The sequence below is a fragment of the Patella vulgata genome, chromosome 2 (assembly GCF_932274485.2).
Source record: "Patella vulgata chromosome 2, xgPatVulg1.2, whole genome shotgun sequence".
Taxonomy (NCBI): domain Eukaryota; kingdom Metazoa; phylum Mollusca; class Gastropoda; family Patellidae; genus Patella; species Patella vulgata.
Window position 1 is genome coordinate 83,249,046 of NC_065880.2, and position 14,660 is coordinate 83,263,705.

Consider the following 14,660-nt stretch of genomic DNA (forward strand, 5'->3'; position numbering starts at 1 on the left):
TAGTCTGTTTTAGAATACTTTTTTAATCAAATATGTTTTGGAGACATCCTGTAGATACATCCATCAAATCTGCTTTTTTGAGATTCAAGTTTGAATATCGAAAAACGAGTTGCTCGTTTTTCGTCTTTCGCCAATATCGAAAAACGAGCTAGTCGTTTTTCGTTATTCGCCAATATCGCAAAACGAAAAACGAAAATCGAGCTAACTTCACACTGCCTGTTAACTGCTAATAATATTTCAGGTGACCGAGTATGAAGAAGTACGCCTTGCTTATCCTCGTCGTACTGGTGAATGTTGATGACACTAAATCGCAGACAGACTTTACCAGACAGGAAAATGCAAAGGGTGAACATGTCGTTCAGGCTGTGGTTGACGCCATTAGAAGCCATTGTATATTTGCCTCTGATCGCTTGTTTTTAAGACGTTTAGCTCTGGTTCAATCAAACGATGGTGAAGATGCTAAAACTTATAGAGATAGTTATCATGGTGGAATCTGGCAGGTAAGTTACCTGTATATTAATTAAATGAGCATCAACCAGAGCGGGTCGTTCTTGCTATAATAGGAGAGAGAGAGAGAGAGAGAGAGAGAGAGAGAAACAGAGACAGAGACAGTGACAGATAAATTTAATGTATATCAGAATGGAGTCAAGTAGTGAATTCTTTACCTGGACGTATTTTTATTTATCTATATATAGGGAAGAGGGGGCCACGAGGTTGGACAGGCGACCCTGCTCATTATCACGTACAAGCGGGGAATCGAAACCACGCTACCAAACTCAATAACAGAACATATCATCTAAAGCGCAAGCATTAAACCATTCGACCCCACACCCACACCCGACCACAGATATCCAACATTTAAGACAAAATAAACATTATACCATTGGTACACGAATCGTGTACCATGATGCATTTCAGTACCATTTGTAACAAGGGACTCGAAGAACGAGGCTAGACATATTCCACCAGTCGTGTCAAACGATGACACCAAATTCTTATCTCTGATTTAGATTATAAATATACTTCGAAAGGTCTACGACTATCTGACATAATTTACGGAACTCGTCGGGTTTTTATTACAATAATTAATGGCTTACTTTTAACACATATTGTAAAATTTAAAGTCATTCGACGTTATAATAATAATAATAATAATATTAATAATTTATTCTTATTTAGCGCATTACAATATACAAATTATAATTACAACGCCCTTTACAATGTTGTAGGTATAATTTGAAGTAAATTATTTTAACCTTGCTAAACATTTAAAAATTGATGGTAATTGTCTTTAAATAAAAACAGGTAATTCATTTCAAGACTTCGGTGCGCTGTGCATAAATGCTCTATCCCCATATGTTTTGTTGGACTTTATAGTTGCTAAGCTGAGCCTCGGCAGCTTCTGACGATTTTGTTAAACGTTTCGGTGTTTGGACCCAAAGGAGTTATTTAAAATACACAGGAGCGGAAGGATCAAAAATTAATTTAAAGGTTAATCATGAAATTTTAAAGCGACATCTGTGTACAATGGGAAGCCAATGTAGGTCTCGAAAGAACGAGGATGATACGTTCATGGAGATGTGTCCGAGTCACAAGCCGTGCTGCAGAATTTTGAATTCTTTGAAGTTTTTTTAGTGCTGTGTCATGGAGTCCATGTATTAGACCATACCAGAAATCTAATCTAGAGGTCACAAAAGCATGAACCAGAGGGACTGATCTCTGTCGCACCAATTCTTAACCGTACATTTGTAGTGCTGACTCGCACATCCGCCTTCTTGTACTTGGACAAAATCCAGACAACCCCCGTCTTCCCGTCATTTAATGCTAGCATGCCTGATAATAATATCTTCGAGTGGGGAAACATACAGTGAAAACAGCTCAGACCCGAGAACTGAACCTTGAGGTACACCCTACTCCAGACGTGCCTCATCGGATAGATTCGAATTTATACCAACCCTCTGTGTGCGACCCAATCCAGAACTGCTTCCCCAAATTCAAAACGTGTTTGCAAACGTTGGATAAGAATATCATCATCAATTGTATCGAACGCCGCTGACAGATCTAATAGCACAAGGATGACGTCACGTTAATTATCGAGCGCTAGCAAAACGTCGTTTTGCACTCATAAGAGGGCTGTTTCAACACTATTCCCACGCCCGTGCGCAGAATGAAATTTACCAAACAAACAGTTTTCTGAAAGATAGTCATTGAGCTGTGTTGAAGCTGCTTTCTCTAAAAGCTGATCAGAAATGAGCAATTTGATACCGATCAGGTTTTTTTTACAATGGGCGTACAACTGAGTTATGTTATGTTTTAACACTCTTTTAGGTTGATAAGGAGAAGTACGAACAAACACGGACATGCCCTGGTATTCTAGAATATGTTTGTGAAAATATTAAAACCAGGCTGAGAATCAACTGGCAGAGGACTACGTGGAGAGATTTGCGTAAGCCGTTGTATTCGGGCATGGCTGCTTCACTGTTCATCATGTACACGTATAACATCGCATCACATACCACACACGGAATATCAGGAAATCGAACGCAACAGTCGCTGATCTGGAAGACTCTGTTCGCTCCGGAAGAAGACACGTCGTACTTTCTAAATATTATTCAAGCAAATAATTGTAAGTATTGAATAATCTGGCAAAATATTAAATCAAATGGGTTTGAACACGTTACTTTTCTACACCAATCGCGCTAATAAAAATTGGCATGCGCGCGGTGTTTCTGTCTGTTCTATGGAATAATAACGATCCCCATATCCATATCTGTAAACTTCAATAACTAATTGTCTGTAAACACTTTTATTATCATTTCTTTCTCCTAAACCACACTCTTTACTCCCGCCATATTCTCAGGGGTTGGATGGCTGAATGGTTAGCACGTGCGCGTTGTATCATAAAGTCTGTCATTGAGTCAACTAGCGTGGTTTCGATTCCCCGGTTGTACGTGACAAGGAGTAGGTTCGCCTGTCCAACGTCGTGGGTTTTCTCCGGGTCCCCCGCTTTCCTCCCACTGCTACAGAACCCTACGCACAAGCGAATTATGGAAATAAAATTGAACCATGTGTTGGTCCCGAAATGACCTAGTTTGTGTCGAGTGGACGTTAAACCCCATTTCTCTCTCTCTCTCGCCATATTCTCATCTACCGGTCCTCACTTCCTTTCGCGCATGCGTATACCTCTCTAACAGACGACATATACACAAACAGTTTTACATGTAAACAATACAGTTGACACGGTTAACAATATTTTACAGAAAGACCCATATTTAACAACACCAGAGGCGGGAACAAGTCGCTGGAGTCCGAGCCGTGTCCCAAGACGAGTCCCAAATCACGACAACCGAGTACAGTCAGCCCCGTGAATTACCCAACCTTAGAAAATATTAACTATCATACATCTTATAAATAAATACAAAGTCAAATGTTTATATAAATCAAACTTGCCATAATCCGAAAACATGTTCACCAGTTGTCATAAACTGTGATAAAGAACAATAACATATATACTATATTTATTAATGTACAACTACTTGTGCCTTTGGGCCACGCAGCAATGCCAGCGTGCGTGAATATACAGCGTTTATTTGGTATATCCACGGTAAACTGTATTGTGAATTACATATTGTCATACGCGATAGCTCACCCCCGGCTTTGGCCGAGAAAATTGATCGGGATTTTTCGGCGTCGTTTCCTGTTTGTCAGTGGTGCAGGACCGAGGGTCTGACAAGTACAGCTATCTAGTCGTTCTGATGAAACGAAAACCCGGGGTCCCGTGTACACATTGGCGTGCACGTTAAAGATCCCTTGGCAGTTGGAATCAATATAATAGTAGGCCATAGCGCCACTGTCCGAGCACAATTCCCTCATATCCCACTGTATGGCGTATGCACGTCTTCATTAGCCCAGTAGGACGTTAAACCCACATTTCGTTTCATTTCATATGTCATACGCGACAGCTATCAATGATCCACATCGCAATATAACTTTTCTTTGCATTTTCAAATGTATATGTTTATGTTGTATAAATATTTTATCGTCCCACAGACGTTTGTACGAAAGCAGTAGATTTAACTTTTGTTGTTGATGGCTCTGGCAGTATTGGACGTGATGGCTTCAATACAGTTCGGCAGTTTATGATTGAAGTCACAAACCGTTTGGATATAGGTCCGAAAATGACTCAGGTAGCTGCCGTTACCTTCAGTCATCGGGCTTTGGTAGAGTTCTATTTAAATGATCATTCTACTGAGAGAAGCTTAAACCAGGCTATTAGTGAAATAGAGCACCCATCCAGTATCACCAATACAGATAAAGGACTAAGTCTGGCTGCTAATGAGGTATTTGTTGCCGAGAAAGGAATGAGAAATTATTCTGCAAAGGTAGCGTTGGTAATAACTGATGGACAGTCTGGCGATCTATACGACACAGCAGCAGCCTCTATACAATTAAAATCTAAAGGAGTAACAGTGTTCGCTATTGGTGTTGGGAATAAAATAAATGAAAACGAATTAAAGGTCATCTCCTCAGATCCTTATTGTACCCATGTTTTCATTTTAAGGGATTTTTCTGAAATTGAGACAATTATTAACGCAATACAGAAACGTGCATGTCGAGGTAAGACGTTACTAATTTAGATAGATAAATACTGTTTTCCTCATTTCCCAGCTTCTATAAATTGGTCTTGGCGTGATTATTCATTTTGTTTAAGGCAATACAATAATTTTTATGGGAAATAATCACTAATTTATCCCAAAAGCACGACGTTTTAACAAGTATCCTCTTATCGTTATAAATGTGTTTGATAACGATAACAGGATACTTGTCGAAACGTCCTGCTTTTGGGATAAATAAGTGAATGTTTCCCATTAAAATTGTGTTCCGTTTTTCTGTTTCACAATCTCTAAATGCCTCTTAAAGATTAGCACCGTAATGGGCGCACGTGCAGTGGGCTGAAAATCCATAGCTTCCCATGATATTTTCATCATACGAATTTCATCTCTCTATACGGTTTTGCCACAACGAAAATGCCAGATGCTTCAATCAAGATGTCGACCTTGATTTTAGTCGGATTGGGACATCTACAACGATGTTATATTCAATATATTGGAGGTAGGACCCTGCATCCCAGTGCTAAGTTCCGGATACCTACTTTTTAATGTTTATGTAATACTTTTATTCGTAGCTCAACTAGTATTCAAACGCGACCCTGGTGTTGATTCTGGGGTACTAGAAAAGCAGATACCTTTTACAGGGATTGAAACAAGAGTAAACATTGTCATTCCAGCACCCACCACAAATTCTTCAGCTAATTCCACTAATCCTACTACCCTTGTTGTAAGTTATTGTTCACTAAAAAAGTATGAATATATCAGGCGTGTGTCCAGAGGGGAAGGGCGGAGGTCCATGGTGTTCACACCTTTCCGTCGCTGGCGCAGGGAATATTTTTTTCTTTCCTACATTCATGGAAATAACGCCGTTTTGACTCCACAGTAATCATATACATGGATGCACCTAAATGAGCAGGAATATTGTCTCAAAACTTTTGAATTTATCACATTCGCGGGTAGTTTACCCGCGCCCTCCACTGTGGAACCCTGCCGCTCAAAGTCTCTGACACGACCCTTTATATACGATCACGCAGAGACCACAAAATGGTTTCTAATATGGTCCATTATCGAGAAATAGCCAATTTCGCATACGTGACGGGTTAATATGGCTTGATCGATGATTATTTGCTGTCCATCAATTTAAACCCGGGGACAACTTTGTATGGATACCTTTTAAACAGCGGGGTGCGCGCTGTCATAAGGTCTGTCATTGAGTCAAGTGGCGTGGTTTTGATTCAGCGGTTGTACGTGACAAGGAAAGGAGTTGGGTAGAGTTGAAATAAAATTGAACCATATGTTAGTCCCGAAATGACCTAATTTGTGTCAAGTGGACGTTAAACTCCATGACTCTCACCTTTTAAACAGTTTCACTGATACGGAAAGTAACGTCCGATAAGTGTTAATGGGCACGAGTAAAATCTGCCATATATTGTTACAGATTTAACATGTGCATATCTAAGAAACACTGTTAGTGCTAAATGATAAGGCCAGCTCAATTGTTCGTCATAGTTCATAATCCTAGATCAGTGCTTATGTGGAGACTTAAGCTCTCCCCAAAATTCTTAAACCTAACCCTGGACCTAGCTCCAATGCTTATACTAACATCAAACCTACAATCTCGCCAACAATCACGTGTCATAACCTTATTTACTTATTCTCAGTGACCTTCATAAAAATTGAGCTGGCCTTATCAAATAGATTTAGCCTAAGAAACACCATTCTGCGACATCATCCTGGAAGCGAACGTTAAACCCCCGATTATTATTAGAATTATTATTCTTACAGACAGATGTGTCGTGTAGCGTGGTGTATATCTATGCGTCTTATAATTCTAATCATCCAAGTGCTGCTGTCTATGCCTATAGTGATGTGGCTCTAGCGGGATCGCCGTCAGTGATGACGACACAAGATGAAAGTGGTCGACCTCTGTATATCACCTACGAGGGTGAAAAATACAACCCGACAGCTACCAAGACAGCTGTAGGATGTGATAATCCTACTATTAATGTAAAGGTTATCCTGGACGAAAAGGCGGGTAAGTACCAGTATCACAATATTAAAACGAAGGGAGGTAAGTACCAGTTTCAAACTATTTTAAAAAAGGGAGGTAGGTACCTGGCCACAGATCACTAAAGATTTCCCCATTGACTCCAATGTTAATTCTCGTATCTTAGACCGGCTCTGACTTTTTCCCAAATTTTCGTTGGGTAGAACGCTTTCTACCACAGATGGAGCAACATGTGGCAACCACTTGCCCAAAAGCACGTATGAGGTTCTTCATGAAAAACTTGAGATACACAAGCTGGAAGTAGAGACAAATAAACATGCAATTTCAGGCCGTGCATTTCAACCTAACCAGTCTCTCAACTCTTGTATCCTTCCGCATCAAAATTATGAATATTCACCAAAACCTGGCAGAAAATGTATTTTCAAACCCTTTTCTTCGTTTCTACACCAAAAAGTCAACAAAAGGGGGAAAAGGGAGAGGAAGACTAAAAATAGCTTTGGCCCTTGTTTCGTGGGTGACGGCGTAGGAAAATTTGGTGATCTGTGTCCACCTGTATCACACTGTTAAAACAAAGGGAGGTAAGTACTAGTATCACACTATTAAAATAAAGTGAGATAAATGATGAGTATGATGATGATTCACTAACCAAGAGGTCTCATGTTCGATCCCGGTGTTGGCCCCAGAAAATTCCTGGTCATCTTCAAGCCTGGTTTCACATTGCTATAGTAGTACCATGAAAAGGACGAGGCCAGGAAAAGCCTCTTGTCTACAGATCCTCTAGTAGTACACTGAATGACGTGTTATCGTTTTCGATAGCCCGGCTGGTACGGTAGGACATTAAACCTTTTTCTTAATTTAATATACCGTTTTGAAATATAAGAACCAATAGCAATAGGAAAGTAGGAACGCGTTATACTCTTTTTGAGAAGTTCACATATATGGAAGGGTATCGCTGCCAATATTAAATGCTCTGCGACAATGTCGTTTCCATTGATTATATGTACAAAGTACAATGTACAAAGTTCTAATACCGATAACGATAAAGTCAAAATACCTCTAAGACAAGAGATAAATGTAAAACGTCAAATGTTAAGTGTTAAATGACAAGTTTTTTGTGGGAAAATGCTTTTTTTTTTGACGTGTCTACATTTTACATTTCTCTCACTACATTTTACATTTGCGCTCTGCCACATCCGATTTGTCCGTCACGCTTTCTACATAGCAGCTTTCGCACAGCATCAACTTGCATATGCAAAAGTAAGATATCACGTGACTTATTAACATATACGGAAACCCGGCACACTATAAACCAGCATACTATAAGGATAATCACCGCACGATATCAGTAAATCAAGCTGAGCTGGCACACCATAAGAAACTATCTAGAGGACCGTGCGTAATCATGAATGTGCCAGGAAATAATTGATAGATTCAAACAGCAAAAGAAACATACTTTCCAGTAATTTATAACACAATAACTGGAATTTCGTATTTATACCGTATTTTGATATTTTAAACATCCCCACTCTTTCTGGTCTCTCTATAAACAGAATTGAGTACAGCCTAATTAACTTTGATCCATTAACAAAATAACAATATATAAGCATTGTGCCCAACAAATAAATAATATATTTAAAGAGAGGAATGACTATACGTTTTTTAGTATGGACATAGAGAATTTTTGATTAAGCCCCGTATCTTTATTTTAATTTAGTTTATCCCCCCCACCCTTCCATCACTTCAACTTTAATCTTATTTTGTAAAGTTAAGCAAATATGAATGTGCCAGAGAATTATTTGCATATTTAAAACGAACAATCAGTGATACGTAACATGGTATCTGGAATTTCGTATCTAGACCAGTATTTTTACTTGAATACCCCTTTAATAGTGTGATATTTATTGGATTTAAATTATGAAAATACGATTGTACCAGAAAACTATTTACATATTTACAAACAGGACGTGCTTTTTACTAATATGTAACATGATACCTGGAATTTCGTATTTGGACATTGCACAGCCCCCACACCCACACCCCGTAGTCATGGTAAAATACCATTCATAGTGACAAGGTAAGTAAATTTCTTATTGTGTGCTAGGCTGATTTTCTGTTATAGTGTCGTGAATATCCTTGTTCTGGCTTGTAGTGTGTTCCATGTTTCCGTATATGTTAATAAGTCACGTGATATCCTACATTTGCATATGCAAGTTGATGCTGTGCGAAAGCTGCTATGTAGAAAGCGTGAAGGACACATGGGATGTGGCAGAGCGCAAATGTAAAATGTAATGAGAGAAATGTAAAATGTAGACACGTCAAAAAAAGCATTTTCCCACAAAACATTTGTCATTTAACACTTAACATTTGACGTTTTACATTTAACTTTTGCCTTAGAGGTATTTTGACTTTATCATTACCGGTATTAGGACTTTGTACGGTGTACCTTTTACATATAATCAATGGAAAAGACATTGTAGCAGAACATTTAATATTGGCAGCGTCACCCTTCCATACTCATAGCTAAGAAACTTTGGTTTTACTTTGTCTTTGCTCAATGGTGAATATTTTATTAAATAATGTTTTTTTGTGGAAAATGTTTCTAGTTGAAGGTGTACTTTTGTATTGCAGGAGCTGATATAACGTGTCGAGAAGATGGCGTAGAAAGGGACTGTACTCCTCTAGATTTTCAAATTAGTCAATTTAACAAATACACACTTAAAAGTAGGTCAATATGAGTTCTATTTTGGTTTTATTTTGTTGATTGGGATTTCTGGAGTCTGTGTACAAAACATTTTAAACTGTTGCACAAATCTGAAATTCCATCAATTTTGATTATTGGAAACATGTGGTCGAATGGATAATAAACACCTTTATTTTTGCAAGGCGAATAACCTGGCGTGTCTCGTATTCTAATGATTCATGCATGGTTAAATGGACAATAAACCCCATCTAAATTTGAAACAGAAACACTGTATGACGAAAAACTTATAACTATGGATATAGGGACTGCGAATTCATATTTCCTTCTCCCATCATTCCTATCAGTCATAACTGGATCTTCTTAGGAAACATGACTGCGATATCACCCTAACCATTATCCTGTCCGTTACCTTGACCTTCGTGGTCAGTGCCATTTGGCGGATAGTTTTTGGTGTTTGATGTTACAATTTGTTGATACGCTCCATTTATTTTGTTCCACTAGGTGAAGTAGTGAATGTTGTGAATCCTTGTTACAAAGGTGTTGATGTTTCTGACCCGATCAAAGCTTTCCACCAGAATCCTCTCGACTCTACCAAATTTATCAAATGTGATGTTGAGGGTAATATGTATGTCATACAATGTCCAAGTGGAGAGCAATACCATCAAGACAGGTTTACGTGTGGTGACAATAATATATTACCTATAGATCTTGGTGTACCTTTGGTATCTGAAAACACTGCCACTCCAACATCCAGCCCGCCAAATCAAGAGTTGATGGAGGCAGTCAATAGTATATATAATATAGCATTGACTGTCCAAACCCAAATACAGGGTCAAGGTGAGTTTATTTCCAATTGACTATTCATATATGTATATCACCTGATTCGTCACAAAAAGCTGGAAGCAAGTGTAAATTTAAACGCTTCTCTTCGATTCTAAGCCAAAATGATAACGTTTATTTGGTAATTATATTATATACCTTTACGTTTGAGATAACCCTTCAACATCTGGTCTTGAGATAACGTCCCAACAACTGGTCTTGAGATAACCTCTAAAACCTGGTCGTGAGATAACGTCTCAACAACTGGTCTTGAGATAACATCGCAACACCTGGTCTTGTGATAACGCCTCAACAAATGGTATTGCAGTTATTGAATGTTTTTGCTCTGTAAGATAGTTTCAAATGGTGTTCAAGATTCTTGCATACATTGAAATAATCTCAGATAGTATTTAATTTAGCCTCTCCTATCACATATATCAGCCAAACGATGTCCTCAACAAGGCGGACGGACATGCCCGACAAAAGTGGAATAAACACTTCCAGAATTATCAAAACTGTTACGCTTCAATAAATCAAACAATTTACAGAATCTATTCCGTGCTGGTGTTTTTCAGGACCTGAGCTGACTTGCAAAAAGGACAACAAACCACAGAACTGTACTTTATTTGACGTCCAGACCAGTCAGTACAACACGTTCTTGTCAAAAGGTATTATCATTTAACCACATTATATACAGCACTTTTATCATATTTCAAACATGGCACTAATATACAATTCAGAAGCTCCAGGTTTTGCACAATTCACAAGCTCCAATTGTTGTACAATTCACAAGCTCCAATTGTTGTACAATTCACAAGCTGCAATTGGTGCACGATTCCCAAGCCCCAATTGGTGCACAGTAAGCTTCATCGCCACCATGCCTTGTTGTTGGGGAACATCTTAGAATAGTATGAACGATGCAATATTATTATTTTGTTTATTTGTCATACCGTTATTCAGTAAAATGAGGTTTAAGGTCGTACTTTTCTGCACCAATTGTACAAATGAAGACGGCTATACGACATACAGTATGCTACATTTGTACTTACCCCTCGTCGAATTGTAACTGTCAATCATTCTGTACGTGCACACGGAACCTGGGTGTTTCATGTCTAAATCTGTTTGTTAAGGCCAGCTTAATTTTCGCCATGGTTGCCAAGATGTAGATAAGGGCAGGACACGTGATTGCTGGTGAGCGTATCCGTTGACAAACTTGTTTCGTGCCACTCCGTATCTTTATTATACATAGAAAATCCCGAAAAATTATAATGAATGGAATCAATGTCACTTGCTTTATCCGCTCTGGCTAAAGGATTCGCATACTACAAGCCATCGTAACTCAGTACATTGTATAGACGTGCTTTGGGACGAAAATTGTGAATTTGAGATTTCTGCGAAAATATCTCTGGTTCATATCCCAAAAGGTCAAAATAAAAATCATAACGTAGGTAAAAACTATGAATTAATCATGGTAAAACAAAGGAATAAGCCTGATTTTTGTACGTGTTTTTGCGGTACCATATCGAGCGCACTGCCAGGACTTTCACAACAAACCTGTTATCAAAATAATCAAATGAATGTGGAATCCGAATATATCAATAACTCAGTTTTCTTTTATTTTCACCCACGCGGATTCTTTAACCAGAGGTTTTCACATATGCATAGTACACTGCCGGGCGTATGCCTGTCTTAATTATCCCGGTTGGGGCAGAACGATCAGACGTTAAAGATGCATTCCCGCGTACAAACTGCGTGATTTGATGATAGATTTGGACTAAAAACTTATTTAAACTAATTTATCTATCGCAAGTGTGTCAAATTCCCCCCAAAACATTTTTATCGGAAGAAACTATCCAATGTCTGAAAATGTTCTCACAAGCGTTAGCCATTAGATTAGAACATAAGAATCACTCCTTACGTCACTCTAGGAGATGGGCTCCGTTTTGGAATTGTCCTCCTGTGTGCGCCCCATAAAATCCACCACTTTTCTAGTAAGAGTCTGTGTTTCTACTTGCTATGTATACCAAAGATGTCATATTTTTATTGGAAATAATTACCCGATAAGACTTTTTTGTTGTCGTTGTAAATATATTCAAATTGTTTAAAACAGCAGTTCACACGTGTACGTACAATAATGTCTGATTGATTCCTTGATATCTAAACTATATCTTCAGATTCATGGTTGGGTGTTCCGAACCCGTGTGAACCGGGTGTTGATTTGACAGATAACAACAATCGTCTACACATAAACGACCTTGATCCCAAGAAGTTTATAATTTGTGTTGAACCCAATACAATGTATGTTACCCAATGTCCTGGTAACCGGACATACGTCCCTGAATCGTTCAGTTGTGGAGAATAATTTGTCACACAATGTATGTTTTAATGTCATATATTGCCACATCATGTGTATTTTAAAGCGACAATGTATAGGAATATTGAAATCACATTATTTCGAAACTTTAATTATACCCGCATCATTTATATTTTGATGTCGCTTTATATAGGAGCTTTAATTGTACCCGCATTATTAAGTTACATTATATAGGAACTTTAATTAGACCCGCATTATTGAGTCACATGATATAGAAACTTTAATATTATTAAGTTACATTATATAGGAACTTTAATTAGACTCGCATTATTGAGTTACATTACATAGGAACTCGAATTAGACCCGGATTATTGAGTAACATTATATAGGAACGTTAATTAGACCCGCATTATTGAGTTACATTATATAGGAACTTTAATTAGACCCGCAATATTAAGTAACATTATATAGGAACTTTAATTATACCCACATTATTAAGTTACATTATGTAGGAACGTTAATTATACCCACATTATTAAGTTACATTATATAAGAACTTTAATTAGACCCACAATATTAAGTAACATTATAAGGGAACTTTAATTAGACCCACATTATTAAGTTACATTATAAGGGAACTTTAATTAGACCCACATTATTAAGTTACATTATACAGAAACTTTAATTAGACCCGCGTTATTGAGTCACATTATATAGAAACTTTAATATTATTAAATTGCATTATATATGAACTTTAATTAGACTCGCATCATTGTGTTAAATTATATTGGAACTCGAATTGAGTTACATTATATAGGAACGTTTATTAGAACCACAATATTAAGTTACATTATATAGGAACTTTAATTATACCCGCATTATTAAGTTACATTATAAGGGAACTTTAATTAGACCCGTATTATTAAGTAACATTATATAGGAACTCTTATTATACCCACATTATTAAGTTACATTATAAGGGAACTTTAATTATACCCGCAATATTAAGTAACATTATATAGGAACTTTAATTAGACCCGCATTATTAAGTTACATTATACAGGAACTTTAATTAGACCGTATTATTAAGTAACATTATATAGGAACTTTAATTATACCCACATTATTAAGTTGCATTACATATGAACTTTAATTAGACCCACATTATTAAGTTACATTATATAGGAACTTTAATTAGACCCGCGTTATTAAGTTACATTATAAGGTAACTTTAATTAGACCCTCATTATTAAGTTACATTACAAGGTAACTTTAATTCGACTCGCAACATTAAGTTACATTTTATAGGAACTTTAATTAGACCTGCAATATTAAGTTACATTATAAGGGAACTTTAATTAGACTCTCAATATTAAGTTACATAACAAGGGAACTTTAATTATACCCGCATTATTAGGTTACATTATTTAATAACTTTAATTAGACCTGCATTATTAAGTTACATTATATAGAAACTTTAATTAGACCGATATTATCAAGATATGTTTTCGCCCATACGATAAATTATGTATGTTTATTGTTTCTCATTGTGTCTTTTGTATTTGTCACCAAAATATCAAATCTTCTCACGCTAATATATACTCATATTGGTTGTTTAATCTTTTAATTTAGGAACAAAAATCCGAATACCAACGCTAAATAATCTCCCGGTTTAAATTCAATCGGATTTAATACAGGCCCATCAATTATATTCAGAAACAACAAAATGGGGATGGGCTTTTATATAGCAAGCATCATATCGATGAAATTTCTAATAATGAACTGAATTAAACCAGTTTTTGACTGATATTCTCTTTACAATGAGATACATTAATTGCATTCTACTTTATAAGCTAAATAACTGTATTCTACTTTATAAGCTAAATAATTGCATTCTACTTTATTAGCTAGATAATTGTATTCTACTTTATAAACTAGATAACTGCATTCTACTTTATAAGTTAAATAACTGTATTCTACTTTATAAGCTAAATAATTGTATTCTACTTTATTAGCTAGATAATTGTATTCTACTTTATTAGCTAGATAATTGTATTCTTATTTATTAGCTAGATAATTGTATTCTACTTGATAAGCTATTTAACATCTAATTAAAAATTGATTATTTAACATCTAATTAAAAATTGATTATTTAACATCTAATTAAAAATTGATTATTTAACATCTAATTAAAAATTGATTATTTAA

General features: G+C 36.6%; 1 protein-coding gene across 1 annotated transcript; it reads left to right on the forward strand.

The window, feature by feature from the left end:
* Positions 1-251: 251 nt before the first annotated feature.
* Positions 252-14,115, forward strand: LOC126812474 (uncharacterized). The gene is made up of 6 exons (XM_056098395.1): positions 252-500; positions 2,329-2,495; positions 4,073-4,296; positions 4,465-4,617; positions 9,857-9,989; positions 14,085-14,115. Exons 1-6 carry the CDS (start codon positions 252-254, stop codon positions 14,113-14,115), a joined length of 957 nt encoding a protein of 318 aa, XP_055954370.1.
* Positions 14,116-14,660: the final 545 nt, after the last annotated feature.

Coding starts and splice junctions, on each gene's coding strand:
- LOC126812474 (XM_056098395.1), top strand. CDS start 252: ATGAAGAAGTACGCCTTGCTTATCCTCGTCGTACTGGTGAATGTTGAT. Junction 501..2,328: donor ATCATGGTGGAATCTGGCAG/GTAAGTTACCTG, acceptor ACACTCTTTTAG/GTTGATAAGGAGAAGTACGA. Junction 4,618..9,856: donor ACAGAAACGTGCATGTCGAG/GTAAGACGTTAC, acceptor CTTGTTACAAAG/GTGTTGATGTTTCTGACCCG.